At 51.9% G+C, this 27,932-nt stretch overlaps 11 protein-coding genes across 11 annotated transcripts; 4 read left to right on the top strand and 7 right to left on the bottom strand.

Annotated features, from left to right (window-relative positions):
* Positions 1 to 204: 204 nt before the first annotated feature.
* On the bottom strand, positions 205 to 6,304 carry K460DRAFT_358068 (uncharacterized protein; the record flags this gene model as incomplete). The annotated part of the gene is made up of 2 exons (XM_040932082.1): positions 205 to 3,429; positions 3,488 to 6,304. 2 exons carry the CDS (start codon positions 6,302 to 6,304, stop codon positions 205 to 207), a joined length of 6,042 nt encoding a protein of 2,013 aa, XP_040787035.1.
* An 816-nt stretch (positions 6,305 to 7,120) lies between these two features.
* Positions 7,121 to 8,272, bottom strand: K460DRAFT_369320 (Emopamil-binding protein). The gene is made up of 2 exons (XM_040933940.1): positions 7,610 to 8,272; positions 7,121 to 7,544 (listed from the first exon to the last, which is right to left on the bottom strand). Exons 1-2 carry the CDS (start codon positions 7,994 to 7,996, stop codon positions 7,197 to 7,199), a joined length of 735 nt encoding a protein of 244 aa, XP_040787034.1. The 5' UTR covers positions 7,997 to 8,272; the 3' UTR covers positions 7,121 to 7,196.
* Positions 8,273 to 8,653: 381 nt separating this feature from the next.
* Positions 8,654 to 10,972, top strand: K460DRAFT_318064 (acetamidase). The gene is made up of 3 exons (XM_040930377.1): positions 8,654 to 9,169; positions 9,228 to 10,494; positions 10,543 to 10,972. The coding sequence occupies exons 1-3, from the start codon at positions 8,888 to 8,890 to the stop codon at positions 10,689 to 10,691; spliced, it is 1,698 nt and encodes a 565-aa protein (XP_040787033.1). The 5' UTR covers positions 8,654 to 8,887; the 3' UTR covers positions 10,692 to 10,972.
* Positions 10,973 to 11,445: 473 nt separating this feature from the next.
* K460DRAFT_379406 (kinase-like protein) lies at positions 11,446 to 12,699 on the top strand (the record flags this gene model as incomplete). The annotated part of the gene is made up of 2 exons (XM_040935161.1): positions 11,446 to 12,171; positions 12,226 to 12,699. The coding sequence occupies 2 exons, from the start codon at positions 11,446 to 11,448 to the stop codon at positions 12,697 to 12,699; spliced, it is 1,200 nt and encodes a 399-aa protein (XP_040787032.1).
* A 349-nt stretch (positions 12,700 to 13,048) lies between these two features.
* K460DRAFT_318061 (uncharacterized protein) lies at positions 13,049 to 14,542 on the bottom strand. Its single transcript, XM_040930376.1, has 3 exons — positions 14,407 to 14,542; positions 14,040 to 14,345; positions 13,049 to 13,973 (listed from the first exon to the last, which is right to left on the bottom strand). Exons 1-3 carry the CDS (start codon positions 14,497 to 14,499, stop codon positions 13,146 to 13,148), a joined length of 1,227 nt encoding a protein of 408 aa, XP_040787031.1. The 5' UTR covers positions 14,500 to 14,542; the 3' UTR covers positions 13,049 to 13,145.
* Positions 14,543 to 14,708: 166 nt separating this feature from the next.
* K460DRAFT_369316 (GroES-like protein) lies at positions 14,709 to 16,051 on the top strand. Its single transcript, XM_040933939.1, has one exon. It carries the CDS (start codon positions 14,883 to 14,885, stop codon positions 16,044 to 16,046), a length of 1,164 nt encoding a protein of 387 aa, XP_040787030.1. The 5' UTR covers positions 14,709 to 14,882; the 3' UTR covers positions 16,047 to 16,051.
* A 661-nt stretch (positions 16,052 to 16,712) lies between these two features.
* K460DRAFT_419368 (uncharacterized protein) lies at positions 16,713 to 17,807 on the bottom strand (the record flags this gene model as incomplete). Its single annotated transcript, XM_040938002.1, has 1 exon — positions 16,713 to 17,807. The coding sequence occupies one exon, from the start codon at positions 17,805 to 17,807 to the stop codon at positions 16,791 to 16,793; it is 1,017 nt and encodes a 338-aa protein (XP_040787029.1). The 3' UTR covers positions 16,713 to 16,790.
* A 558-nt stretch (positions 17,808 to 18,365) lies between these two features.
* On the top strand, positions 18,366 to 19,262 carry K460DRAFT_434375 (uncharacterized protein). The gene has a single exon (XM_040938378.1). It carries the CDS (start codon positions 18,532 to 18,534, stop codon positions 19,168 to 19,170), a length of 639 nt encoding a protein of 212 aa, XP_040787028.1. The 5' UTR covers positions 18,366 to 18,531; the 3' UTR covers positions 19,171 to 19,262.
* A 432-nt stretch (positions 19,263 to 19,694) lies between these two features.
* Positions 19,695 to 20,508, bottom strand: K460DRAFT_290679 (NAD(P)-binding protein; the record flags this gene model as incomplete). The annotated part of the gene is made up of 2 exons (XM_040929219.1): positions 19,695 to 20,422; positions 20,469 to 20,508. 2 exons carry the CDS (start codon positions 20,506 to 20,508, stop codon positions 19,695 to 19,697), a joined length of 768 nt encoding a protein of 255 aa, XP_040787027.1.
* A 612-nt stretch (positions 20,509 to 21,120) lies between these two features.
* On the bottom strand, positions 21,121 to 23,172 carry K460DRAFT_369314 (high affinity glucose transporter). The gene is made up of 3 exons (XM_040933938.1): positions 22,905 to 23,172; positions 22,060 to 22,848; positions 21,121 to 22,004 (listed from the first exon to the last, which is right to left on the bottom strand). Exons 1-3 carry the CDS (start codon positions 22,994 to 22,996, stop codon positions 21,281 to 21,283), a joined length of 1,605 nt encoding a protein of 534 aa, XP_040787026.1. The 5' UTR covers positions 22,997 to 23,172; the 3' UTR covers positions 21,121 to 21,280.
* A 1,402-nt stretch (positions 23,173 to 24,574) lies between these two features.
* K460DRAFT_343854 (uncharacterized protein) lies at positions 24,575 to 27,875 on the bottom strand. Its single transcript, XM_040931233.1, has 3 exons — positions 27,630 to 27,875; positions 26,805 to 27,571; positions 24,575 to 26,756 (listed from the first exon to the last, which is right to left on the bottom strand). Exons 1-3 carry the CDS (start codon positions 27,826 to 27,828, stop codon positions 24,747 to 24,749), a joined length of 2,976 nt encoding a protein of 991 aa, XP_040787025.1. The 5' UTR covers positions 27,829 to 27,875; the 3' UTR covers positions 24,575 to 24,746.
* Between the last annotated feature and the right edge of the window lie 57 nt (positions 27,876 to 27,932).

The raw sequence follows: 27,932 nt of genomic DNA, 5'->3' as shown, positions 1-27,932 counted from the left end.
ACTAACTGAAAGGAAATGTGTTGCTGACTGGTATCGCAGAAGTAGGAGATCGACGATGAACCGTAACGCCTCGCTCGCTAAGAAAATCATGAAAGCAAAATGTTAGATATGCCTGCGCATGTGTGGAATGATTGCTGTTGGTTGGGTCGCATCATGTTTCCGTTGTGTTGTTCGCCGTCCTATGCTCCTTCGTGCCAAGTTCGTTCAGTACCTCAGCCTCCCCAATAAGCCGAAGCAATAAGCGCACTCTCTCTCGTTCTTCATCTGGACCATGAAGACTCTCGCTCTTGCGCCTGACACGCCACCAGTCTTCGCAACGGACCCCACTTCTCCGTTCTCACCAATGACGTCTTCCCAAACGGAGATGGCAATACCCGATCGTGCTACGCGCTCGAAGCAGGTTTCAGAAAGTGTGACGTCGAGAAGGATTTCGCCCTTGGTCTTCCCCGTCACTACGATACGACGTTCTTGCGTATGACTTCCGTGACCAGGAGCTCGCTGCAGTTGATTTGTCGGCGAGGGAGGCGTGCTCGAGTGTGGGCTTGGAAGCATTATTGTCAGCCTCGCACTACCCATATCGCGCCATTTCTTCATTGTCTCGCGTTCATACAGTCGACACTTCGTGTTAGTAATGCCTGCGGGTGCACCTGGCGCTCTTCCTGTCTCGCCGATGACATTTGGTGTAGATGCACCTGAGCCCGGGGATGAATTTTCGCCGCTATCGAAGGACGATCCCGTACTGCGCGACCCGAGTGTTGAGTTACGAATGTTGAAGACACCATTCTTGCTGAAGGAAAAGCGACTAAGGGCGGAGCGGAGTGCGGTATTCATCGTGCCGACAGATGAATCGGTAGCCGCAGAGATGGAAGCAGCACGTGTGCCTGACTTTCGGTAGCTGCTTCTCCTGCCCAGAGTACCCCCAAGCCACCCAGAAGAGGATCCGGAGGCTGTCCTGGCTGCGTTTTGACGATCCATAGTTTCCGCCCAGCTTGTCTGGCCATATGGTCCACGAGCGTTCTGGAGAGCAATGTACGTGGGGTTGTTGATGCGCGATTGATTGATCATGGCGTACAGTTGAGCGCATTCGGCTGCATTGCGACTCCTCAACATGATATTGTTTCCGGTCCTGATCTGTGACTCTGCGGTAGGCGGTGAGCGAATGGAGATGTCGATGGCCGTTGATTTGCGTAGGGGTACCAGAGGGGTAAGCTCAACCGCAACAAGGGGAGCACGTCCTTCTGGCTGGACGATTTCGTCGCCGTCGGCCATGAAAGGCTTGGAGTGGTCGGCTGTGATTTCAAAGACCGCGATTTTGCCCGGCGTGACCACAACGCTGCATTCGTCCGGATGGAGGCTCTCCCATCGTCCTGCGTCAGACCATGCGAAGATAGATGCAATCGCCTTAGCCGCTTGGCCTGAGCCTTGAGGAACTGCGCGGTAGGGTGTATTGGAGGCTGACTGTGATGGCGTGATGGTGCCGTTCGGCAAGGTGTAGATCGATGCTGGGGGTGAAACCTTGGGGAACTTCTTAGTGTCATCTTCTGGCTTTTCTGCCGTGCTAGGGCGTCCGGTATCTCTCCCAATAGAGCGTGAGCGTGCGGCGTAGCCATGAGGTCTTGCGTATCCAACTGGCATTAGTGGCATGGGCACGTCATCGTCAAGCTCGTCTTCTGATGACTCAGAAGTAAGGCTTTCCTGGTCTTCTTCGTCAACCTCCTCATCCGAAGCCTCTTCTTCATCGCTCTCGCTAGATGTTTCGGTACACGTAGAGGGTTCATATTCGTGTTTAAGGGGGGAAGAGGAGCGACGCTTATTCTTGAAACCCGGCAATGTTGGTGTGAAAACAGGCGTCTTGGTTTCATTCAGTGGTGTTGCCGGGCTGGGTGATCGGTGCGCTGGTACAGGTGGTGGCTTGTCATCCCGCTCTCGGGGTCGTGCGTTCTCCTCGGCCACTGGTTCACGCCTCTTCTTTTGTAGCTTAGCTGGCGCAGAAGAGGACACATCTGGAATTGGCTCGGGCTTGACTTCAGTGCTTTTAACAGGTGTGACTGGCTGGCTTGTCTTCCTTAGCTTGGGAATGCTGGGGAGATCTAGTGAAGGTACGGAAGAAACTCTCCTATGCATCTGGGGACGCTGAGGCGATGCAGGAGGCGAGACTGGATCCTCGTCGATAGATCTTCGGTTCTCGTCAGACTCATCCGAGAGGTCTACGTCGGACGATGGCATCCACACGCTGAATCCAGTGCTTGACTGAGACACTACCGAGGATGATGATGGCATAGATTGAGGTCGACGCTTGGTAGACTTTCTGCGGGGCTTGACCTCCTCTTCAGCGGGCTGAGATGCTTCATCGCGCTCTGCTGGATCATCAAGTGTGATCTGGCGCAGTGGCCGTGATGAACTCGGTGACGTGGTGCCGTATCGAGAGGGTCTCTTCGTATTAGGCCTCTGAAGATTAGTTGGAGAACCAGTACCAGCCATTCGAACTGCTTCATTGAGGCTACGTGGTGTGCGATTAGGGTCTTCCTGAGACTTGTTTGTTGCCTGTGAGCTTTCGACACGCATGTGCTTATCTCGTGGTGAGTTTCTGCCCGTAGCGTTTGTCATACCCTCTCTAGAACTCTCACCACTAGGCGGCGTAATTGGTGATCCACCGCGAGATTGCAAGTGTCGGTCAGGTGTATCATAGCGCCATACCTTGGACACCTCGGTGTGCTGTTCACCAATAGGGATTTCGATCTCAAGCGGACTTGGTGTTCTGCTCTTCATTGGCAAGGTAGAGGCCGTCGCTGCCGACAACAATGAAGAAGATGTAGGGCTACTCGTGGGTCGTGGTGCTTTGCTCGGTGTGCTTTGGTTCTTTTTGATCTCGGTGATCTGTATAGGTATCGGGTTGAGGCCGAGCATCTGCACCCATTCAAACCCCACTTGTTCATCGTCGCTTGTGAGGGACATGAGTTCACACCACTCAGATCCTTCTGCTTGAAGCCCACGGATCATGACCATGATTTCGCCCTTTAAGTCACCGTTGCGAGCAGATACCCGACTCTGCTGCACAGGCGGCAGCAGCAGCCATCGTCCCGTGGGGCCCACTTCGCAAAACAACAGGTCCCCACCCTTACCCGTGCCTGGTGCATCGTCTCGTAGTAGTATCTCGATTCGACAACTGACTTCTTGGCCGCTAGAATGATACAAGTGCATATCGAAGTAATCTCTTGCTCGTACGCGTCGAGTAGGGTCGACTCGCACACCAGCGAGAGGAGCTAGACTGCGAGGATCACGAGCACGCGTGGGATCGATGCTAGAGGCGGCTTCATCTTCAAGGCGGGCTTGTTCGTCATTGGACCTCTTCCGTGCAGCAGTTACAAGCTCTTGAAAGGTGTTTGAGATCTTCTCTGCATACTCTGATGGTTTCAGGTGATTGATACCCTACGTGATAGTTAGCATTTGTGACGGAGATGATGAGGGTACATAGAGTATAACATACTTTCAGGCTCTTCGCTAGATACTTCAGCCGCACAAGTGGCCTCTTGAGCATGTATGCCACATCCACACGTTCACCGTCGCCATTGACCACGTAACCTTCGGCATTACGAGGCATGCCTTCATCCCACGGAGCGCCATCTTCGGGGCCATTGACAACTCTCGCGGGCTTGAATGGGTCGTCATCGGCAGATGCGAGGCTGATTACGACGTCTTGGAAGCCGAGGCGCCAGACGGCAATGTAGTCCGAGTATACTCGATGGGCGCTCTGAGCCCAAGAAACAAAGGCATCCGAGTCTTCCTTAGGCACGCGCTTGTGCAGCGTCTTTAACCGCTCCAAACAAACACCCATGTCGACGATAGGCTTTGTCACATCACTCGGGTCAGTGTTTGTTGAACGGGAGAAAAGTCCAGCGGCGACGGCGGAGTCGGATTTAGAGAGGACGCAGCTGAGGAGAACAGGAATGACACCGTCGACGATGGTGCGGAGCTCTCGCATGTATTTTGACTCGTCCGAGGTGAGCTCCTTCATGATGTCGCTTATAGTAGCAGTCGCCAAGCGACTTCTGTTTGTGCGGATGCTTCGAGCAGACACTATACTCTTCGTTCCTGCCTTGGGCATGGATAGGACCGACATCAAATCGGAATGAGTGGCAAGTCTCTTCCGCCTCGTGCTCCTGCGGCTTACAATTGTGGACGTGTCCGCGTGGAGTCTCGAGCCGACTTGTGATGCAGTCACTTCTGAGAAGGTGCTAGTTTCCTCGGATATTGTTGTGAAGACTTCTGAACCTACTGCTTCAGAGGGAGGCGCAGCATGCGCCTTGGTTGCGAAAGAGTCTTCTGAAACAATGGTTGAGAGACGTTTGCCGGTCGATGGAAACATGCGGGCACCAAGTGGGCGGGGCAGCACCGGGGTGTTTTCGAGGTCTATGGCTGATGCATCCACCGATGAAGAGAAGGCAGACGATGCTTCGTCAGTGTCCCTGACATTAGACCTATGTGCATCGTCCACTGATGTAATTTCGCGAAGAGGCGATGACATGGAGCGATTCTTCGTAGGTGAGCGTTGACTCCGCTTTGCGCCGCGACGTCTCAACGTTGGGGTCGGAGTGAGTGATACTTGACTGTCGTTTTCTTGTGTAGCTGTCTCGACCGTGTCATCCGAAACAACAGTGGATGGCGTCTCGTCAAGATTCTTGGTGGCAATCTCCAGTTCTCGGCTGCGCCGCCGTTGTCTCCGCTTGCTGCCACTTCCAGTCCGACGTAACGGAGGCGCTTCGACTGGTTTATCTTCGGTTATTTCAGTAGAGGCAGTAACGTCTGATCTGTCTTCTTTGAGGGTCACATCTGAGGTGGTTGTTACAGACTCCTTCGATCTCCGTCTGCGGCGAGAGCTTGTATCTACGGGGGGTGGTTCTGAGGTTGATATGGACTCCTTGGATCTCCGTCTACGGCGAGAGCCTGTATCTACGAATGGATCTGGAGTTTCGCTAAGCCACGCCTCGAGTCTATTCCCAATCGGCTTGTTCGGCGGTGTTTCCGGTGCAGGTTGTGCAGGTCGCGTTACAACTTGCTCTTCGTCAGATCTGGGGTACGATTTGCGACTTCGTCGTCGCGTGGGTGTGGGGTTCTTGGGTGGGGCTTCTGCCGTGATATCGCCCTGGCTCTTCGGCCGCCTCCGCCGTCGCCTCTCCCGTATTTCATCGTCTCGAGGCGATGTAATCTTGCCCTCCCGTCTGTCGTAGTTTGGAGGTGATGTGAGTCTGCTCTCCCTTCTTTCGTATTCTCGAGGCGATGTTACCCTGCTCTCGTCGTATTCAACAGTAACGATATTCATGGGGTCCTCAATGAGGGAGGTCTCGGATTTTCGAGCCGGTCTGTGGAGGAAGGGTGCGGCTTCATCTGCTGACAACGAGGCCCTTGGTGATGTTCTCGCTCGGCGTCTGCTGCGACGCATCTTGACAATCTCTGTTTTCTCCTTCTCTGGGGGTGGCGACGCTGGAGCATCTGCGCTGTCCTCGCTCTTTACTTCCTTGCCGCTCCCTAGCCCACTACTCGTTGGCCGCTGTTCGTTCTCCGAGCTGCATGGCTTAGACGGTCTTCGTTGTCGCGGTGTGGGCTTTTTCTGCCCTGTACTCTTGCCGACATATTCGACTAGTGGAAGCAGTGGGAGCAGTGGGTCTGTGTGCGGTGTGCTCGGAGTCGCGGGTTTATCCTCGTCGTTGACCTTCTTGACAGCCTTGGGGGGAACAATCTTCGAAGGGCGCACCCAGGCGTTGGGAATGGTCTTTGGTGCGGGTCGGCCGGTGTCTTTTGGCGGCGATAGCTTGCTACGCCAGTGCGAGTCGCTGATGACGCGCTTCTTCGGGGCGGTCGCAGTCAACAGGTCGTCATCGAGGACATTATGCGTAGCGGGCGTCTTCTTTGCGCTGTTTGGCCGCTCGGGGCTCACGTCCATGGATTTGCTCGGGGTATGTTTTGGCGTCCAATTTGGCTTCTCCTCGAAGGGCTTCGCTTTCGGCGTCGCAGGCGGCTTTGGCGAGGGTGTGGGCGTGGGCGTGGGCTTGTTGCTATTGTCTGAGGCGGATGCGCCCGCCTTCGCTGCGCTGACCACATCGGGGTCTACATCCACCTGCCACCTCTTGATCTTGTCGCGTACATTGGCAGGCTTGTTGATGCCAATCGCTTTGGCGAAGTCGTTGCCGTTCATGTTGTTGTTGTTGGCCTGCTTGTCCGTCGCGCCCGTCCGTTTGCCTGGCGTGCCATCCTTCTGCTGTCCAGCCGACTTCTCAGGGTCATTGGGTAGCGGCGAGGGGGGCATCGAGTCTCTTAGTCATTAGAGCTATCGGTGGGCGTCGTGTTGACGTGGAGGCTTCGAGTCGCTGTTTTGTTGTTGTTGTGTCGGCCGGTTCGTGTCCGGCGGGCGGCGGTGGCTGCGGCTGAGGGTCGGGTAGGGAAGGGTAAGGAATGCAGTCAGCAGACGTCGACGAGGGGTCGTCGAAGATTGCTGGTAGCGAGTGTATAAGTGAGGTGTGGTGTGGTGAAAGCCGTGTCAGCCCGAGGAATTCCAGGTCGTGCAGTGGAAATGCACGCTTGCTGGTGCATTGACGGGCGTGGGGCGGTGATCCAATGGCCGGCGGCTCGTCATAAAACAGGGCCAGACCTGCACGTAACCTACACAACCCATGCACGACAAGCAATGCGATAAGGGCCTGGAGTTGCTTTTGTCGTGGACAAGACCTGCTAAGGTTTCTAGATGGGTGCAAGTCACGACAGTTGCACATTTGGAGCTGTTCAACAACCTCCTATTTACGCGCCCGACCCTTTGTTAGGCATGGTCTAGCAACGTCATGTTGGGCTTTGGGACCCACGACGGCTCTGGGCTATGCGCTAGCCACATCATCTTTACGACTCGTTCGACTAGAATAGGAGTAGGAGAGGTTAAGGGTCAAGTAGGGCAATTGGGTTGCGTGAAAGCTTAATTGGAACGTCGCTTAAGCTGCAACCTACAAATATCTTCAAAATATCATTACACCACAACTTGCCATGTCTATAGAAAAGGCGACTCGAAAAATGAACCCCAGGTATCCATATACCATACATACATATGTGCACCAGCAGTCCCAGAAGACGCTTGCCATCCCATCATCACTGTCCCCTTGCACGCCACGTCCGTCGTCTCGACCTGCACCCCAATCGACTTGACCCCGTCTTCAGCGGCTCTTCTTCGCAAAGCCATTCTGACCTGCCCTCTGCAACAGCTTGTGCGCATCATTGACCGCCGCAAATGCACTCCACGTGGCCGAGACACTCTGGTACATGAGGTACCCCGGGATGACGATCCAGAAGGCGTTCATCAAGACGAAGTATCCCCAGTAGTAAGCTGCCTCAGGGCGCGTGTATGACACGTTCAGAATGTAGTGATCGAACAGGGACGTTGCGTAGTAGAGGACGTCGCCGTAGAACTGGCCGAGCGAGACGATGAGCTGGGCCGAGTAGCGGAGCGGGTGGTCGATGGAGATGAGGTAGGCGGTGATGAACGAGCCGGGGCCCCAGAAGACCTAGAGGACGTACGTTAGCATTTGCTCAGTCGCAGGCGGGGCCAAGGAGCCAATGGCAAACGTACAGCGGTGACCGTCTCCATACAGAGGACAAAGGCGTCCTGCGTCAGGTACCGCGAGTCGCTCAGCGAGTACTCCTTCCACAGCTGCCCAAACAGATCCTGTCTGCCACCCATGGCCCTGAAGTTGTAGGCGAAGTAGCCCTCAAAGAAAGAGTGGATGCACCCGCACATGACGAACCACATGATGGTCGCAAGGTCTCCAGTGCTGGCATTCGGCCGCAGTCGCTTCACCATGGCGTACGTAAGGCTGAAGATGACAGCCAGCCCGGCAGTAAACATGGTCAGCAGCTCGAGCGTGCCCCATTTGTTGGCGAGGTAGCCCGCGATCTCCACCTCCAATGGGTAGTAGGGGTGCTGCCCTGGGGTGAGGGAGAAGTTACCGGCAGCCATTGCGATAAGACGTGGGCTGGTAAAGTAGCTAAGAGGGAGGAAGAAGGCCAAAGGTGGGAGAGATGACCACGACGTAACTGCGAGGTCAATTGATGAGTGATGTAGTCGTGCTGGAGCAGGTCGCTGCTATTAAGGGTTTTTTTTCCTGGGGAAAGTCAAGGTCATGGCGCTTGTTGGCGCGTTTAGGGTGACAGGGATTCGCGCATCGCCATTTCCGTCATTGTCAGCAGAAATCCAGCCCATGTGGCAGGCGCGAGAGCATGTGACCGCTGTCAGCAGGACCCATGGACGCTCTATGGTAACTATGACGAGACTCTACTTCCACCTTTTCCTGGCTGCTGACCGTTGAATAGCTCTTCAACATGTACACATCAAAGGATGCGCTCTCATTTCCCTAGCGCCAGGGGGCGTTCTTCCACGTTCGGATAAGCCTCCCAGCCAACTGTTGAGAAGCAAACGTGGCCTTGGAACCACGAGCCCAAGACCCTCTGGCCCTCTGACCAAGATTGAGCAAATATGACGACGAGCAAGACAGCAAGTGTACCACTTCTTTGTGATGCAGTAGTACTAAGTAGAAGTTAGCGTAGAAAGGACGTCACCACTCCACATGGCGCAGTTTGACCAACTTTTGGGGCTCTTTACACCCCCAGAGCGCAAAGAAGGTCGAGGTACTACTTCTGTCGACAGCTATGGAGTATTGTTACCACCGATGAACCATGCGTATCTCTCTGCACTGACAATATCGTGGCAGTAAGCACTCTAAATAAATAACTGGAGCCATGGCTACCCCTCAACCCACCATCCCGCATCTAGCGAACCTCGGCTCAACCCCAACTTTATCAAAAGCTCTAGACCCATGAGGTCCTCTCATCTAGACCTCCATGTACCATAATGTCCAAGTCAAAGACTTTGCCTGAAGCTCAACTTCCGCCCAAGTGGCAGCTTGTCGCGTGGCAGAAGAAAGATGAACAGGATGCCCGGATCCCACATGAATGGCGATTGCACAGCTTGCCGTCCTCTAGTGTAACAAACTACACTGACATCCCCCGCAAGTGTGGGCTGTTGAGTAAAGAAGAACTAGAAGTCACGGAGGAATACGATGCAACTGCGCTTGCGGATGCGATTAGAGACAAGAGGTTGAAGTGCGTCGATGTCGCAAGTGCATTTTGCAAGGTTAGCATGCGACAAAACAAGATTCTGATAGAGTGAAGACACGCTAACGAGGATGCAGAGAGCAGCCATTGCGCAACAACTCACCAACTGTCTGACTGAGATCTTCTTCGACGACGCACTGAAAAGGGCCCAGGAATTAGACGCGCACCTGGCCTCTGGCAAACCACCGCTAGGCCCACTTCATGGCGTCCCTGTCTCTCTCAAAGACACGTTCAAGGTCCGCGGCTACGACGCATCCATCGGACTCGCGAGTCTCGCTTTCAAACCGGCAGAGGAGAACTCCATTCTGGTCGACTGCTTGCTCAATGCGGGAGCAATTCTGTACTGCAAGACCAATGTTCCACAAACCCTCATGGCACTAGACTCGCACAATAACGTCTTCGGGCGCACTATCAACCCGCTCAATACTGCCGTCACTGCTGGTGGTAGCTCAGGTGGCGAGGGTGCGCTGCTCGCAATGCGTGGTTCCGTACTGGGAGTGGGCACGGATGTTGGTGGCAGCATCAGAATTCCAGCCATGTGCGATGGCACGTACGGTGTCAAGCCAAGCTGGGAACGCATTCCATATGCGGGTCAAGAAGGCGGTGCACTGCCTGGTGCATCGAAGATTGGCATTCCGGCTAGCGCTGGACCGCTGGCACATTCTATGCGCGATATCGATCTATTCTTCCGTGCAGTCGCAGAGCAGAAACCATGGCTACTTGATCCAGATACAGTACCCATACCATGGACTTCGCTCACTTCAACATCAAGCGGAGGGCAAAAGCTGCGGATCGGTGTCGTTAGACGAGATGGAGTCATTGATCCGCACCCACCCATTGCGCGACTACTCGATGAGGTCAAGGTAAGGATGCAGAAAGCCAGCATCGAAGTCGTGGAAATGGACATTACACCCCTATTCTTGCAGTGCCAGTCCCTTGCCAATGCGCTGTTTGGCATCGAAGGTGGCAACGCCATGTTCGATCTCCTCGAGGCCGCCGACGAGCCGCTGTCCCCATGGATCTCTACCCGACTAAAACGTAAGAAGCCAATAGACCTTGCCAAACTTCAGGAGCTTCACGGTAAGCGAGAGCAACTGCGAAAAGAATTTTTGCAGATATGGAAGGACAAGCACGGGGAGATAGATGCGTTCATCTGTCCTGTTGCACCCCACCCTGTACCGCCAATCGACCGATACAACGGTGTGAGCTATACGAGCTCGTTTGTGCTGATGGATTATCCTGCGGGCGTTATTCCCGTGCGGAGTTTCACGAAAGAGGATATGGAGGGTGAGATGTCCACGACGAAGCCGTTGGGCAGCTGGGACAAGGCAAATAGAGAACTCTGTGAGTGAAGTGGTCGCTGCACTTTTCCGATGCTAATATGTCTTCCAGGGACGGATTTTGACCGTTCGGTTTACATTGGCACGCCTTTGTGCGTTCAAGTCGTCGCGCAAAAGTTGCAGGAGGAGAAGTTGGTAGAGGCCATGTCTGCGATTGATCGTGCATTGGTAACGCAGAGGCCGATAAGCGCGAAGCTGTAAAGATTGAGTGCATGGGGATGCCGATTTAGTAGGCCATTATATGGTACTTATACATTAATCAATTGGCTACACAAGGCTTGTGAGAGAAGAAGTATTATTTACGTCGCGATTACGCAGAGATATGCACTTGTCATTATTTCCCCAAGGTTATAGATATACGCGCTTGAAGGCAGTGCGTAAGCGTTTTGTTCTGGTGCGAGCAGATTTATGCGCAAAAGTGTATTATATAGATTAGCAGGAGTGCGCATATGTGCGCGTATCTGAGCTTAGAGTATACCCGCGCAAGAAGCGGAACCTGCAAGTGCAAGTAAGTGTATTACTTTGTTTACCTCTAACCGGCGATAGATTTAGGCTATTAAAGAAAGTAGACAAGGGTGTACCTGCCTTAAACGTCGGATTCGAGTTAGGCGCGGTTCTCGAGTTCTTACCTTGTTGTTATAACTACTTTGTTCGTTTGGGGGATGTGCTGCTTTAAGCACTATACTGCGCTTGCAAAACAAAGAGAAAGATAAGAAGGCGTGCCTTATCTGTATTCTTCAAAGTAGAGTAAGTCGCTAGAACCGACACGATTGCATCCCGAACAAAGGTATACACACGAAAACCACTGGTGGCCTTTGTCCCAATACTTGGCTTCTGCAGATGTCTTGATCAATGGTAATCGTGATAGGAAGAAAGAAAATGGGTTTATAAATACTGCAGCATGTTTTCACCTTGCAGGAATAGTCTTCGTTTAATACTTTGACAGCACTTCGACATGGCGCCTTACGACTTACACTACCAACCCAAAGATCTTATTCCGAATGCTGTATACATGGCATCTGATCCCGAACTATCTATAGAAGAGAAGGAAACGATTAAAGGTGTAGTTAATATCTTCAGTCCTGCCGATAATCGTGAGCTGTGTCGAGCCTGTGGCTGGAATCATAAACACGAACTGTGCAGTTCGTACCTACCCCGACTCCGCGTTAGCCATACACGCGAAAATTCTGGCTTATGGACTATGGGAAACGACTGGGTAGTCTGGGATCGCACCGATGAGGAGTGTGGAAACGACTATATGACGCATCAATTCCTTCAGAAACAACGAACGAAGTACATACCACTTGTAAAGAAAATGGTCGAATTCAAGGACGAAGACAGACGGTATAACTTTGTAGTTATGTCTCGAGCTAAGGGAATTCCACTAGAAAACGTATGGACAGGACTATCCTGCGAAGAAAAGGAGAGCTATGCTCAACAGATGATTGCTGCACTTCGAGAACTGCGCCAGTTTACAGCAGAGTTCCCGCAGCGGGTAGATGGAAGCCCTCTGTGGGATAATGTCATTGGAAACTGCGACTCAAGGAAGATGTGTAAGAAAGTTGGAAAGACGGCGGAGGATTGGATTAACAATATGGACGAAGAGCTTCGAGAAGGCATATCAAGGCAGTTAAAGACTAGAGACAAAACTGCTATTGACACCAGGCTACAAGAGATTAAGGTATGTTCCCCATGTCCAAACCGAACCTGTGACTAAACACTCACTTCGTTACAGAAAAATTTCCCAGATGGAGCTCCGTATGTCCTTACACATGCCGACCTCAACATGGGCAATATCCTCGTGCACGCCGGAAAAATTGAGGCTATTATTGACTGGGAACTTGCTGGATACTACCCGTGGTGGGTTGAGATATACACATCATATAATCGTGCCCTCAGTGACGCCGCGGACGAACTGTTCGATGTAGTGTGGAGGGAACTCGACCTAGACCTCGACAGCGTTATGGACAACCTGCGACCCGTTATGCGCGCTTGGGGCCGCTGCCCGGTGGCCCATACCGGCCGTACGCATATCTGGCAGCGCCCACCTTTTTGCCAATGTCAACCCTTCGGTGGCGTGATTCGGAAGCACCTCATAGATTCAGAGGAGAAACACTTTGTCAATTACGACCGGCCCGAATGGCCCTATAGCAGGGCAGAATGGCGCGAGGCTTATACCGGCACCCACGAAGAGCCTAAGCAGGGTTAGAGCGGGTGATGTTGTGCAGTCGGAGATACCTTACCGGTTATTCTGTCGGCATGTGATTGGAATATGTCACGGCTGACTTGTAGGAATTCCGCTTGGTCAATGCCCAATCGCACGGTAGACTGTGTTGTTGTTGCGCAGGAGCGTAGTCTGCCATCGGCGTCCTTGATCGATATAGCGAATTGAGAATCGCTTCCAACGCGTACTGCAGCAAGCACACCGTCGTCAAGCGCTTCGATGGCTAGGTCGAGCAAACTTTCATGGAGTCTTGGGCAGGACGGAAAACAACGATACACCCAGGTATTCTAAGGATTAACAAAATTTAGCGCGTAAATGTTTGCGTTTGCGCTGTACCTAATCTAAAAAGGCCCCGACTATCACTCTAGAGATAGCAAAATTATTTGTTATTTATATACAGGATCCGGCCTTTACAGGCCAGGTTTGAATAGTTAGTACTGGATACACAGCAGAGTTCTCTCAGTTATCATAAAACTCCAGTTGTCCGCAAGAGGTCCTCCTGGGAGGAAGTCCTGTACAGCACTATATTCAAAGTGGTATAGCCGTAGGTATAAGCAAATAGAAGGACATTCCACTCTAGCCCTCAACTCAACCCACCATATACTACGGCGTGCTTTGTGGTACCATAAATACAAGAGCAAAAGCGCGACGGGGTCCTTCCCCTCCAACAGGGCTTGAAAAGGGCCTTGTATGCTGCGCGTGAAGAGTTCTGTCAGACCTACTGTGATCTGGCTATCCGGGAGGTTCTGAATCTGGGATAGTGCATGGGCGGCACTGAAATACGGATTGTTTTCTGCCGTAGATGAATCCTCAAGATGACACACAAAAGCCAAGGCCTTTGATATACCATCTATGCCTTCCTCTAGCATGGGTGAGTTCATTTGAGCATAAGTTCCCGCCATGACGCGAAAAAGGCTGTCGGGTCGTAGCGGGTTAATTACAGGCCACAACGACATTTTCCCCTTGCCCATCCGCAACCACTCCAAATCCGACGGGTCAGAAGGCTTTAGGGGCCACGATTCTGCTGGCGTAGACGCATCAGGGGACGCGAAGGCCAAGAGAGCTAGAGCAGCTGCAGTGCCCCATATCGCATCCTTATCTTTCGTTTCGACCGGCTCCCTTAACCGTCTGTTGAAGAGAGATGTGCTTTGGGAGCAGTGGTAGCACTCCTCCAGAGTGCGACGACCGCTTGACGAGCTATTCAGATAGTGGTCATACGCAAGCGCCACGGCTAAGGAGGCGTGCATCAGGAAAGGGTGCTGTACGCCACAAGTTAATAGGACTCGGGCATCTTACTACATCATCCAACTCATAGAAAGACTTACGGTGAAGGCGAGTGCCAAAAGCTCTCGGTTGACTACTACCATATTGGGGTCATCTGGAGTGATGAGACTTCTCCCCAGATACCGGGTTATGAAGTCTTGACATTTTGTGTTCAAACCATAGAATGATGATGCGTCAGATGTCCAAACAGCATTGGTAATAGGACGTCGAGGATCTGCTCTTTTTGGAACCATCAATGGCCTTATTGAATCATCGGCGACCGGCTGCAGATCAGGAACATTGGACGTGAAGTTGCATAACAACCCAAATAAACTACATCTCTGGCACTGTGGTTTGTCTTCGTCGCACTAGGAGGCCGAGCAGACCCAGTCAGCCAAACGTCATTCTATAGAGATCAGAAACACCCACCTTGAGTTTTCTAAGTTTGCAGTTTCGGCAGCCAAATCTCGACCTCCGCAACGTTTTACGCTTCTGAGCCTGCCTTGGACAAGTGGAATCCATACTTGGTTTGTTGTCTCATGATGTGGGCCGCTTGACGATAAGGTTAACCTCCTCTCGAAGTTCCATCGATCCATCGCGAGGGGCAATGTCGGCTCGCCAAGTGTTTTCATGTACTAACCCACTTTCGGATATGGAAACTCGCACTAGCTGTTACTCGGCTGCAGGTGTCTCTGATTGGCAGCGAGCTCCTCTCATACGAACAGACGGCCGGCGAAATCATCAAAGCGTAAGCCCTTATGCATTGAGTGTATAAGAAGGAGGCTATCCCTCGCCGTTTGTACCAGAAAACAATTCTTGTTAATTTGACCTCGACTTGAACACCAGATTTACGTTCGCACAACATCTTTAACGTTAAAGTGGCACTACTTACATCAAATACCATCATGTCCACCCATCTCGCCGCCGTTTCTCCCTCTAAAGGTCAGCCCTTCGAAATACAAACGCGTCCCACCCCAAAACCCGGTCCTGGTGAGATCCTCGTCGCCGTCAAGTCAGTAGCTCTCAACCCTGCAGATAACATCATGCGCAATCTGGGCCTCTTTATACCCACCTACCCCACAGTGATGGGCTTCGATTTTGCGGGGTTAGTTCTTGAGATCGGCGACGATGTCCCAACTGGTACTACCGATAGTGGCCAGGGCCTTCCCTTCCAGCCAGGTATCACCCGCGTAGCCGCTTATGCGGCTTCCTTTTGGAGGTCCTACAATCCGAACTACGGCGCTTTCCAAGAGCGATGTATCGTTCCCTGGCAGCATGCGGTGCCTCTCCCGGACGCTAACATGTCTTGGAACCATGCGGCAACCTTACCTGTGTCCGTCGAGGTACCCCTTAGCGCTTGGGATGCATTGGGGATTCCTCGGGTAGGGGAAGTCACTTCTGCCTCGCCTCCCTTGAATAGTACGGATACCAGTGGAGGGACGGAGAAGGTGAATAAGAAGCAAGGCGAAGCCCTCCTAATCTGGGGCGCCTCCTCCAGCGTTGGTACCATGGGCGTACAGAGCGCCCGGGTGCTGAAGGAGGATCCAAACTCCTCTGTCGCTGCTGTGTACGCCACCGCTGGGCTAGCGAATAAGACCTATGTGAGCTCGCTGGGTGCAGACCGCGTCTTCAACTATAAAGATTCTGGAGTCGTGGATGCTATAGTTTCGGCGGCGAAGGAGGATGGGTTGGTGATCCGACATTGTTTCCTTGCCATGGGACAGCTAGCACCATGTCAAGCTGTGCTGAAGGCTTTCCTTGCGGGCGATGAAGAAGGGGAGAAGAAGCATGCGAAGATCGGATCGGCGCCTATCGTGCCCCCGGATTCAGACATGGTGAGTGGGGTGGAGATCATCTTCCTGCAGCCGTCACCGAAGGAGGAGGAGAGATTGGGGCATTTCCAGTATTGGATGGGGACGTGGTTGAGGGAGAACTTGGTCAAGGGAGTTGTTAGGCCGAGTCCGGAGCCGAGGGTCGTGGGGAAGGGATTAGTGGCTATCAATGATGGGCTAAATATGCTGCTCCAGGGAGTGAGTTGTACTAAATTAGTCATTGAAATCGAAGAGTAAGGACTTTTTGGGAAGTGTGTTCCATCAGCCTTTTAGGTGCATTTCTGTTAACCTCAAGCTTAGATTCTTGTTGGTCCCAGGTATTCTAGACCAACTCCCGAGTATACGTCGGCTACATCGGGGTAAAGATCGACTCTCGGTCTGCTGCTGGTTCTTCTAATGCGTACGTTGAATCCTTGAATAATGGGTAGCTTACTACGTTCTTTTATTGCAGTAGTGCCTTATAAGAAACGGACGAGTAACACAAGCTTGCGGTAAACCACAGTTCTGCTTTAACTTACTATATCCCCTACTACGTAGCGAGAACCACTCCGTAGCGAGAAAAGTCACAGGTACTTTGTCTTCAAAGAAATACAACTTCTTCCTATGTCTAGATTTTTATGTCACATTGCTTAGATCGTGTGCGGAAGGTTCTCCCTTTACCGCCTAAATGTTTACTACTAGAAAATTACTAAGTTGACGCCTTTCGCGCCTCGTTTGCGGAGGTCCTTATTCTACGATATAGCAGAATTTCTCCAACGTGTATCCATTTTCTAGCGGAATAACCCCTGTTACGGAACAAAATCTAGGTATCCGAACATAGAAGCAGCAAAACCTGTACAGGCAGTTCTAGATTACATATTCTTTCTGCAAGAATTTATCTTAACATATTCTTAACTCTGAACAGCCGAGAAAGTAAAATCTAGTTGTACTGGCGCCTTACGGCCTGCTTCAGGTTGCCCATAGACGTTGACACTACTTCGCTTATAACCATGCGGACCCATCGATATAACCCACCTTGCCCTGCCCCGTTGCAAAATAAAATCTGGAATTATCGTAGCAAGTGCGCCCTTGACGTACGGCTGTGATAAATCTGACATCCGGAGATTCGGCGACCGTATTGACAGCATTTTCAGGTCCGACCCGCACGATGCGGTTAGCATGAGCGGCAGAAATCCAGGACGCGCCGTATGCATCAATCTCCAAATCATCCAAGCCCAGCCCGAGATTTGTCGCGAGGACTTCAACAGGCCCGATCGAGTTGCCAGTATATGCATCTATGGGTACTCGGTAGTATCCTTGACCGACGTAATTGTTGTAGTATAGAAATGTTGTTTTAGAGTGCCTAGGTTTGAAGACCCGGATACCATCAATGCCAATGAAGAACTGCTGTCCATTGGGGGGAATTGTGGTATTATCCGGGCGGATTGTGACCGAGACGTCGCCAGTGATGGTATCGATGCGATAAACCGTGCCGTCGAAGGAATCGCAACCTAAAATGACAGTGGGGTCCTCAAGTCGAGTCAGACCATTTAGGAAAGTCCAGTCAGGATGCGAAGCAACCTTCTTCACTGCTGGTGCTTCGTACGGATAGTTTTCCAGATTGATTGTCCAGACAGAAAACGTGCCCTTGAAGCCTGAAACAGTAGTGTGATTTAAATCACCTAAAACGATCGCGTAGGTATCTGGACTTGTTTCAATAATGCCGCCGAGACCACTCAAACCTGGATTGGTATTGGGAAATTCGTGAATGAGAACTTTTTTTTCTGGATGGGTAGGATCGATGAGATAAAGCTCTGGAGCCGATTGGCTATTGATAAGCAGCTGGCCATTGGGTCGTACATATAAGTTCTCCAACCACGCTACCGGCTCGAATTGGTGAATGATGACTGGATTAATGAGACTCGTGTTTGTTTTCTGTGGCCATGTAGGAAGCGAAGAAGCAGCACGTGCCGCAAAAATAATGGGCAACAAAGTTTTTAAAAGGTGGCCGAATATCATCTTGACAGCGGAAAGGGTGAGGTAACCAATGATATTGAAATAGGACCAATCTCTTGAGCTGCTAGAATGCAGACAATTATATCTGGGATTTCTTAGGGTTCATGATGATTGGAAAAGGTATTTAACTTCTTTCCATGACTCTCCATGACTCACTACACGACGCAAGTGCCCTGTTCTAGTAACCTGTTTGTTAGGCTGCATCTGCATGCCAAGAAGTACAGTGGAGCCCGTCGGCCTCCGTAATAAGGATCATCGTGACAACTAACCCAGCTGGCCTTGATTACGGAGGTGCCTTCCAAGAGTTCTTGCTCACGCTAGTTGAAGCTACAAAAGCTACAAAACTAGGCATATGTGAACTTTTTTCAATCCCGCTTCATGAAGCTGAAAATAGCAGAATGCACTCGATTCTTGGTGTTGCATGGCTCCGAATACTCTATTCTTTACTCGTGCCCTATGAAAAATCACATCCGTTTAAATTGGATAACCTCTGTTTTGTGATAAATAGATTATCGGCTAGTTATTTGGAGGCAAATGTATCTCTAAGATAGCTAATAAGCAGTGATCGGAATGGTCTAGTCTGATAATTGTGTAAGACCGTAATCGGACCGGTCCGGCTATACCAAGGTCTACATAACTAAATTTGCTGATCGGCGCTATCTTGGCCTTTATCTCCGCCGCATTTGGACCGGATGCTGCAATCTTCTACTTTTAATTACGTGTCTTCATGCCCGTGGTAGTGCCTCTAACTAATGTAGCACTCGCAACTATTTTAGCGTTTTCCTTAGATCTTCAGTTGGTTCAGGCAGTCAACAAAGTTAGAGCACACCGAGTCCGGGTCGAAGTCAGTCACGTTGAAGACCTTGATACCCGGCTTCTTGAACACGTCGCCGTCGAAAGGGATCGCGGCATTAGTCAAGTTCGCAAGCTTCCAGATAGCTGGGGGATAGTAAAGTCCGCCCTTCTCACCGGAGTGCAAGTCGAGTTCAAAGGAGCGGACAGACTGATGCTCCGCCTGAATGCCAAGCTCGGGGTGCGAGTAGTAGAACTCTTTTGGGTTCGTGATATACTTCTCGAAAGCGGCGCACCCAGCGAGGTTGACCTCGCGATGGTAGGAATTTTGTGTGCCAACAGCTTGGATGTGATTGATTCTCTTATGAGAGGAATTTCATCGCACTTGGACGACTTGGCAGGCGATGTGGATGCAGTTTCTGAATCACTATCAAGTTTTGCTAGTGTCTTGGTGAAAACTGCTCGTACGCGCAAGGAGCATCGAGCTCGCAGATACCTGCTCTATTTAGCTTTGACTTTGGCATACTGGCTCAATAGTCCTACCATTGAGCCGAGTATTTTGTTTGTCTCTTGAATCGAATTGGTAAATGGCTGCGCTGTAGACAAAAAAAGCAAAGCAAGAAGCAAGAATGCGTGCTTTATGTAAACGATCATTGTTATACCGGATTCAGATACGCTGCCATGTGCCAACTCGAAGGATGAAGTTCTTCGACTTTCATCAAGCACACATGCATTATAGGCGAGCTGCGATTGGGTTATGTCCACATCATCGGCTGGGTTGCGAATCCTACTTGACGTAGATGCAGAAAACGGACTGAATATGCCGCACGCACAGGTATTCAGTGCTTGGCGGGGCTTAAGTACCTGTGTTTATTGTCGTGCGAGACTATAGCACGTGTGGTTCCGACGTTGTGGGCTGGGTCCTCTAAGTAAATTCCCGATTCATGGTAGACACAACAACTGAAGTTCGGTACGCGAGCTGGCTGGATTTTGTACTATTCTTCAAGTTAAGCTCGTTGAGCTTAACGTCGAAATGTCGTAGGTGTGAATCCCCACTATTCCTCTTAGACAGTAGCAACTATACATACTAAAGCCTCCCTACCACTGATACTGCTCTCCGCGCCTCGCAATAAAAGTCCCAACCTCAGCATCTCGCTTCCCCTCCACAATCTCCACGATTCCTTGCGCACTCGTCTCCGAACTCTCCATACCCATCTTCTCCCTCTGCTCACGATCGCGTCCCAAATCCGTCACCACATACCCGGGGCAATAAGACCAGACCTTGACGCCGAATTGCTCCAAATGGTAGTACTGGTAGGCCGTGAGCATGTTGAGCGCCGCTTTGCTCATGCGATACGCCGGATACGGGACTGCAGAGAAGGAACCGGAATGATCGGAGATAGCCGCGATGCTGCCAAGGCTGGAGGAGACATTGATGATCTTTGGTGATTTGGAGGCTTTGAGCAGGGGGATTAGAGTTTCGGTTAGGATCGTGGGACCGAAGACGTTGGTTTCGAAGATGGAGCGGAAGTTTTCGCGCGAGGGCCATTGGTCTTCTGCGGTTTCGGGGCAGACGCCCGCGTTGTTGATTAAGACGTCAAGGCGGCCGAAATCTTCTTTGAGCTTCTTTGCGGCAGCGGTGATGGAAGAGTCGTCGTTTGCGTCTAGCTGGACTAGACTCACAGTGCCTGAAAGGTTCTTGGCTTGGACTTCCTTTAGCACTTTTTCGCCCTTGGAAAGGCTACGCGCGCCGATAACGACGTGGTTGTTGGGAGAGGCGGCTGCGAGGTATATGGCGCTGTCCAAGCCGATGCCGTTAGTGGCACCTATCGTTGTCAGCATATGGTGCTGCGACCAGAGAGATGACCGTACCTGTGATGAGGATGATCTGCTTTTCAGGAGCAGCAGACATAGTGCAAAGTTACAAAGTATTTCAAGATTTGATAAACCGAGCAAGATGAAGTATTATGAGTGTCTAGGAGATTGGCTCAGAAGGGTTTTAGATGTCGATGAAGAATGAGATAAATGGCGAATATATATGCCTCAAATGAGAATTTCCAGCGAATCTTTCGTACAACCAGACTGAACTGTTAGAGCTCGTCAAAACCTTCAATTTCGTGACGTACATCATTGACGAGGCTACTGCGGGGCCACGGACCTAGTCACCCTAACTCCGCTAAGGCCCTTGCATATCCGCCCTGCCAAGGCTGAGATTGATAGGGCCTACCTAGGTACACTGTGCGCGTCTAGAAACAACGGATTTAAGACTTTGTCGCCTATGAAACTGTTGTACGACCTGTTGTACAAAGTTGTTGTAGTAATTCTGGTTACAAACCTGCGCTCTGGCCTACTCCCAATATGTTCATGTTGGAGTCTAAAGTCCGCATCATCGCGTATCAAGCCGTGTTGAGATTTGGTCTTGGAAATCCGCGACGCGACAGGATGAGCTTGATTCCACGGTCGCGCATCGAAATCAACGTAATGCACATTCTCTCAGCATCACCATCATCTAAGAAACTTAGAGTTACAGTGAAAGATTATTGATTCGACGAGCTACTTCTCGAGTAACTCATGGCCGATACTAATGAGCGTGTGCTCCGCTAAATTATCATACACAAACGTCGACGTTCGTTCTTCTCCATCATTCATTCAAACTCTTTTACAAGGCCATTAACCGACTAGTTTTATACCTTAATCTCCTGCGTATTCTCATGCCTCTCCGGGCGCTGCTCGAGAGCTTGAGCCTTCTCTGGGTCCAACATGCCCTGCTCAGCGCGGCGCACGTTTGAATACTCCACCTTGGTCTTCCAGGCCGGCACGCCCGCAATGAAGATCTCCTCGACATCTTCGAGCGTCTTGCCGGCTGTCTCAGGGAAGACGAAGAATGTGTGGATGGCCATGGCGATGCAGAAGACACCGAAGACAATGTACACCTTCCACTTGATGCTGACGAACGCCGGAGGAACAAAGTACGACAGAGCGAAGTTGAAGATCCAGTTGCAGGATGTAGTGAGTGCGACGGCCTTGCCACGGATGCGAAGAGGAAACACCTCGGGTGGGTAGACCCAAGAGGCAGGGCCCCAGGTTGGCGCGTAACTGGCGACGAAGAGATATGTGCAGGCGATGACGGCCTTTGCGGGTTTGCCGGTGATTTCCCACGACTGTTCGGCGACGTTGTTGAGACCGCCTGGGGGCGCTGCGTGGCCGTAGGAAGCCATAAGGCCTGCGTTGGCGAATAGCCAGGTTGCCATGAGGAGCGCGCCAATGACGAACATGGGACGACGGCCCCAGCGGTCCATCCAGATGAGAGCGGGAACTGTCATGCAGACATTGATCACGTATTGGATACTCGAGGCGATAAGGTTGGTGTTGCCGGTGAGACCAGCCATGCCGAAGACATAGGTAATGCTACACGATGGTAAGTATACGAGCACAAAGCAGCAGGTATCAGGAGTGAACTTACTAGTACATCATCACGTTCATTCCTGTCAGTTGCGACCAGATCTGAGTGAAGATACCAATATGAAGGCGGTTAAGCATGCGAGGACGGAACAGCTCGGCGACAGAGACATCAGCGTTCTGGCGCTCGAATTCGATCATCTGCTTGATCTCTTCCAGCTCGAGCTTGACAAAGGGACTATGTGGGTCGCCATGGCCGTGCACAAGGGTGAGAACGGCTTGACATTCCTCCCAGCGATCGTGGCGCGCAAGCCATCTGGGGGACTCGGGCAGGAATAAGATACCAATAGCGAGGATGACAGCAGGAATCATCTGAAGACCCCATGGAACGCGGAAGGCAGTCGGGCCGTCGAGGAAGGTGCAGCCGTAACTGATGTAGTACATGATGAGAATGCCCCATGTGATGGCCCACTGCTGCGAGCCAACAACGCGGCCACGCTTGGACGGAGGAGCCAATTCAGAGACGTAAACGGGGACCTGCGCGGAGCAGATACCGACAGAGAGACCATTGATGAAGCGACCGACGATGAGCATGCCGATGTTTTGGGACGCGCACGAGATGGCAGAGCCGATCATCCAGATCATGCAGCCAATCTGGATGGCCTTCTTGCGACCAAGCTTGTCCGTCAGGTAACCAGAGATGAGAGCGCCGACGAAGGAGCCGCCAGGCATGGCAGCCGTAATGCCACCCTGGACATTGGGTTTAGGACCAGAGCAGGCTTCGCTGGCGTCTGTGTAAGGAGGGCCCTTGGGGCCTTGGTTGAAGTAGCAGCGGTATTGTTGGGTGGGTAAGCTATGCAATGTCAGCGCTTTGTTTTTATTTTTGAAATAAGCAGAGAGACAACATACATGGCGCTCATAGAGCTAATATCGAAACCAAACAGCCCACCGCCAATGACCGAGATGGCGGTGATGCCGTAGATATTGCCGATGTGGTACATCTTGGCTGAGGCTTCAATCACCTTGGATGTATGTTTGTGTGTAACTCGATGGTTGTGTGTGTGTGATGGAGGAACCACTAGTCCGGGGACAAAGTGAATTTATATGAATCCTCATCCGCCTGTGACCCTCCGCGAATCTCCAGACCCACACCAATAAGTCAGGAGTATAACGTGAGCGCCCATGGGCGCCCCGTAACGGGCTTTTCACTGTCCCAGGTAACGTGCCATGTCGGAGGCCTGATTCCTAGTAGGGTATAGTCTCCGAGATGCAACGGTGTGATTGGTGAGAGGAGCGTGGAGATTAGTGCGGCGGGGGCAAGCAATGTCAAGCCTGACACGGTCGGTGATCAGTAGGGCTTGTTTTTCGAATCAGCGGGAACAAAGGAATTGGCTTCGAGTGCGGCTGGGCAGAAAAGAAACGGGTGACAAAGCGCCTTCTGACGTGGGTGGTGCGATTATCGCGAATAACTGCCTGTCGTGGGGGTAGGAAGCAGTTCACTGTTCACCACAACCCCATCATTCGCTCTCCGCATCTGCCTTCAACTGTGCTCCGCAGCGTCTCCATGTCTCAGTCCCCAGATGCCCGCAATTGCCCACTCCATTCTTTCTCCTCCGCGCATGAAATTTTCTTCCAGCGGGTGGGTTCTGAGGCTCTACAACTAAGATGAAGTGCCCACATTTGACGTCAAGCATCGTCAAGTTTGTTCCCGACGCGCCAGTCGGCATTGGCGCCGCTGACGTGGTCCCGCTTTTCCCGATACGCTACCAAGTTAGTGTGGGCGTCAAGCCTCCCGTCTGCGTGAAAGCTTGTGTGTAAATGCCGAGAGCCGAACATGTCGCGGACTTCAATAATGATGGATATAAGGCGGCATCAGTTGAATGCGTTGCCATCGCTAGATGTTGATGGGAGACGTGACCCGATGACACTGGCTTCGTGTACCAATGTAGCGTGGCAGACGCTCCAGATGGGCCGACGTCGAAGATGGCGGTGAAATAATTTTAGAAATTAGAACTTTACAGCTGCCGAAGTTCAGGCGTGACTGTCCCGTCAGGTAGAAGAATACGAACCCCTGTGCCGATTAATGAACACAACCTCCGAGATCAGTACGAGGTCCGACATGGAGTGAGCGTCTAGAGGCGCGCTGGATTTCATGTGACAACGGTTGAATCCTTCCCCGGGGGTAAAAAGAGGGTATGGGGATGCCACGTAGCCAACAAGCGAAGAGAAAATAAAAGCCCGTACGATCAGGCCATGCCATCTCGTCGCCTTATGAACTTCGCCTCTGCAGCTGACTGAGCTGCTCGAGGAAACGCGTGTCGGCGGATCTGTTACCGGATACAGCGTCTGCAGTACCAATCGATGCGTGCACGCCACACGCGCTGGCCCCACACCTCGTTTTCCGCACGCAATGGACCACGCCAGCCGAGCTGGATCAATGTCCGAGGCTCTGACCGTTCAAGCGGCATGTGGAGACGGTAGTCGAGTCAGTTCGACGATGATAATTTCATTCAAAGAGCCTCGGTCAGACCACAGCCTGAGATCTGGAGGTCATGGGCTCCCGAAGAAAAGTAACAACACCAGGTGAAGCAATGTAGGATTAGTAATTTACTATAGTTGCGTCCAGGTATGTACAGAATTCCTCTTTACCGTTGTGTGCCTAGTAGTTACCCAAGGTATATCTCATCAACCATAAAGTCGTGCCCCCTGCCCACGATGCTTATTCCCAGACCCATGCGGGAAGGAAGTGCATTATCCCCAGACTAGTTTCTTCAGCGAGTACTCAAACTGCTCCAGGTACCCGGTACTTCTCTTCGCGTCCGCAATGCTGATAATATCTTTTTCTTCGACCTTCAGCTCGGTGTCCCTGTTCTCCCCACTCCCCTTCTCCTCTTGATTTGTATTCGGTATATTCTGCTTCTCTGCGTTCTCTTTCTTCGTCTCGTTGATAACGCGTACGATTTCGTCGCATACTGATCTCACAACCTCGACCTCGTTCTCCGGCGAGTTTTGTGTATCCTTAGACGAGGAAGGATTACTACTCCACGGTGGCAGTGCCTTGAAAGCCAGGAAGCGACCAGCCTCATCGTGCTTCTGTTGCTTCTTCGCGTCCTTTTTCCCGGGAGCATCATTGGGAGCCCCAGAATCTAGCGCCCTGGTGTTTCTCCGTATCAGCTCGCCCCCACTCTCAGCGCGATATCGGATGATAAACCCCACGTTCTTCTCCGTATCCACATGTCGCTGCGCAAGCGTGGAGGTAATGTACACACCGCGCATAATGCCCCTTACGTTCTCGAGCTGGATCCGCTCAAATTCGCGGACCTTTTCAGTACCCCAGTCAAGACGGCAGAAGTACAGTGCCTTTTCGGTAAGTAGAAGAACTGCCTCTTCAAACGTGGTCGTCTTTACTTGATTCACGGCAGTCGGTACGCTCAATGTCCACCCATGAATCAAGTCCTCGTCATCATCTTCTATAACAATGCCTGCAGAGCGCTCGATGGCTTGTTGTCGGACCTTGCGAACATCAATGAAGTAATCTGAGCTCTTCATGTCTGCCTCGAACTCGGCGAAGATGGTGTCTGTGGCGCGGCCGAGCAGATAATCGATGACTGCCTGAGCAAAGTAGTCGTTGACAATGTTGTTGTAGTACCTTGTGAGCGTGAGTCCGAAGTCAGTCAATGCGCCTGTAAGTTGTCGCTTCCGCGTGCGCGTGAAATCGCCCTTAAGCGCTGCAGTGCCGGCGTATTGGCGAGAGATCGCATCGCCATTGTCGGCCCAGAGCGTATTGAACCAAGAGGTGCTAGGATCGTGCTGAAGATCAATGGTAAAGCTACCGGCACAGAGTTGTGCCTCGAGCGCTGTCCGAGCGCAAGCAGATTGAACCACGTTGGTCCGGTCGAGACAATCCATGCAGTTGGTGCGCAGCACGCCTGTCTGTTTCTGTTTGACCTCATCATTCGTGATCTCCACCCAGCTGGTGGACTTCATGAATGGTTCCAGCGAGTCCATTAGCTTCGAGACGTTTTCAAAACGCATGCCGCGGCAAACATTGTGAAAGTCAAACCACTCGAAGCCTAGTTGCTTGCCTTTTCCATCAATACCGCCCTTCTCGTTGAGAGCCTTCGCATGACTCTCATACAGCTCGCCAATCTTCGCCTCCGTGCCATGCTTGTCAATGAGTGAAGCGCAGTAGATCTCGCCATATCTGCTAGAAAGATCGGCGAAATGCCGCTTGAACGCTGTAGCATTCGTCTCGAAAGAGCCCCAGGTGCTGACCTGTGGCTTGAGGCTGTATGGTGATTGAGAAAAAAAGAGCGGGATTGAGCCACGGCATTGTGTAAAGGAGAATATTTTATCTTGCGAGGCATTCCATGCCGGGGATGACAGGATTTGTTCAGTCTCGACGCTGTTCGCAGTGGAGCCCTCGTCGTCTGTCCCTCGGCGCAGGTAGCGTAGTCCAGCTCGCTTGGTGGATCGTCGAGAGATGAGTGTCAGTAAGAAGTCTTTGCCATTTGAAGTTGTAGGCTCTGTCGGCACGGTTTCAGTGCTAGCCTCCGCTTCCTGTTTCTGCTTCTCCTGCCAGGACTGCAGCTGGATATCGTCAGGGGTGGCACTTGGGTCTACGACTAGACTGTTCGACTGGGAGTCTGCTACTTTGATGGTAAAAGGCCGTTGACCGACAAAACCTTGCATAATCGGAAGAACGAACGAGTGCTGACCGGCGTCTATAAAGGGTGAAACGATATGGTGGTTCCAAAAGAACTAAACAAGATCAGTCCCGGGCGGCGCGAGAACACTGAGGAAACTTACCAGAGGGTCAAACTGCTTGAAGAGGGGTAGACTAGAAGTAGGATTCTGTTCCCCGGCGCCGTGTGATATGTCGTACTCGTAAGAAAAGAAGAAATTGCCGGAGGAGAAGTACATCCGCGTCGTCTGCAAAATCTTTGGTAGTAGTGCTACTGTCGTCGCATCCTTTTCACCGCTCAAGGCCTTTGGTATCTCGCCCGGGCTTACGGGCTCTTGTACGTTCTTGTCGTCATTTGGAATAGCATCTGGCTTCGACTCGCCCGTGGGGTGCTCCTCACCCTTGCTTATAATCGAATCGACGTTCTCTGGTATATTCTTTGTAGCCAGATTCTCCTCTGAGCTCAACCCCTGCAGTCGCCTGCTTTCTGCACTCCACCCCTTCCTGGAGAACCACTGCTCGGCAAATCTACCGTATACACCTTTGCGCTGTATGACATCTTCCGCGACACTCGTCTTGCGCCGCTGCCCTGTCGCCGAATCCTTGGTGTCGCCTTGGCCAGTTGTGGCTTCTTCGACTAGCGATTCAGTTACACTGGGTGTGTCATCATCGCTCTCGCTGCCAGAGTCCTCATCTTCCGCTCCTGGTGCCCTGTTTTGTCGCTTCTGGCGTTCTCGCGTGGTTACAATAGCCTTGTCTGCGTCGGATTGCGAGGAGAGCGGGATGAGTGCGACATCGGTGATTTTGTATATCGGCTTGCCTCGTATCTGCGCGACCTGTTCGCGACCGCATATCGAGATTAGGAAGTACGAAGTAGCAACCTTGAGGAGCCCTGTTCGTTGCGCCTTAGCATCGTCGTAGAGGGTTTCAAACAGCGCAATGCGACATACCAACAACGCCGTGCGCTTCGAGCGATGATGGCGCAGTGTCCTCGTCGCGTCGGTCTTTAAGCAGTGGGCCAACCTTGCCCTTGTAGTCGACCTTGATGGCCTGCTGCGTCGCGGGCGGATGATTGCGGGGAGGAGAGGGCTGAAGAACCAGCCCGTCGACAGCCGCGAAGATGAGGAGCTTCCTGGCTATACCTGGCATCTTTTGTGAGCGCGTCCAGGGGGAATTGACTCGTAGAGCGACGGCATGGACCGGAAAGAGGGTTCGGAAACATTTGGTGGGCGGGTGGAGATGACGTACTGCTA

Source organism: Cucurbitaria berberidis, assembly GCF_010015615.1.
Source record: "Cucurbitaria berberidis CBS 394.84 unplaced genomic scaffold K460scaffold_4, whole genome shotgun sequence".
Lineage (NCBI taxonomy): Eukaryota > Fungi > Ascomycota > Dothideomycetes > Pleosporales > Cucurbitariaceae > Cucurbitaria > Cucurbitaria berberidis.
The sequence above is the reverse complement of the archived record's forward strand: the minus strand, read 5'-3'. Positions and strand labels throughout refer to the sequence as shown.

Excerpts from the sequence above, each read along its gene's own strand:
- K460DRAFT_369314 (XM_040933938.1), bottom strand. The coding sequence starts at position 22,996 with ATGTACCACATCGGCAATATCTACGGCATCACCGCCATCTCGGTCATT. Across the intron at positions 22,849-22,904 it reads ATTAGCTCTATGAGCGCCAT|CTTACCCACCCAACAATACC; the intron begins GTATGTTGTCTC and ends GACATTGCATAG. Across the intron at positions 22,005-22,059 it reads ATGAACGTGATGATGTACTA|CATTACCTATGTCTTCGGCA; the intron begins GTAAGTTCACTC and ends ACCATCGTGTAG.
- K460DRAFT_343854 (XM_040931233.1), bottom strand. The coding sequence starts at position 27,828 with ATGCCAGGTATAGCCAGGAAGCTCCTCATCTTCGCGGCTGTCGACGGG. Across the intron at positions 27,572-27,629 it reads CGAAGCGCACGGCGTTGTTG|GGCTCCTCAAGGTTGCTACT; the intron begins GTATGTCGCATT and ends CGCAACGAACAG. Across the intron at positions 26,757-26,804 it reads TCAAGCAGTTTGACCCTCTG|TTCTTTTGGAACCACCATAT; the intron begins GTAAGTTTCCTC and ends GATCTTGTTTAG.
- K460DRAFT_434375 (XM_040938378.1), top strand. The coding sequence starts at position 18,532 with ATGCCCGTGGTAGTGCCTCTAACTAATGTAGCACTCGCAACTATTTTA.
- K460DRAFT_318064 (XM_040930377.1), top strand. The coding sequence starts at position 8,888 with ATGTCCAAGTCAAAGACTTTGCCTGAAGCTCAACTTCCGCCCAAGTGG. Across the intron at positions 9,170-9,227 it reads TCGCAAGTGCATTTTGCAAG|AGAGCAGCCATTGCGCAACA; the intron begins GTTAGCATGCGA and ends ACGAGGATGCAG. Across the intron at positions 10,495-10,542 it reads CAAGGCAAATAGAGAACTCT|GGACGGATTTTGACCGTTCG; the intron begins GTGAGTGAAGTG and ends TATGTCTTCCAG.
- K460DRAFT_369316 (XM_040933939.1), top strand. The coding sequence starts at position 14,883 with ATGTCCACCCATCTCGCCGCCGTTTCTCCCTCTAAAGGTCAGCCCTTC.
- K460DRAFT_369320 (XM_040933940.1), bottom strand. The coding sequence starts at position 7,996 with ATGGCTGCCGGTAACTTCTCCCTCACCCCAGGGCAGCACCCCTACTAC. Across the intron at positions 7,545-7,609 it reads GTATGGAGACGGTCACCGCT|GTCTTCTGGGGCCCCGGCTC; the intron begins GTACGTTTGCCA and ends TACGTCCTCTAG.
- K460DRAFT_318061 (XM_040930376.1), bottom strand. The coding sequence starts at position 14,499 with ATGGATTCCACTTGTCCAAGGCAGGCTCAGAAGCGTAAAACGTTGCGG. Across the intron at positions 14,346-14,406 it reads GCAAACTTAGAAAACTCAAG|TGCGACGAAGACAAACCACA; the intron begins GTGGGTGTTTCT and ends TCGGCCTCCTAG. Across the intron at positions 13,974-14,039 it reads TTTTGGCACTCGCCTTCACC|CACCCTTTCCTGATGCACGC; the intron begins GTAAGTCTTTCT and ends TGTGGCGTACAG.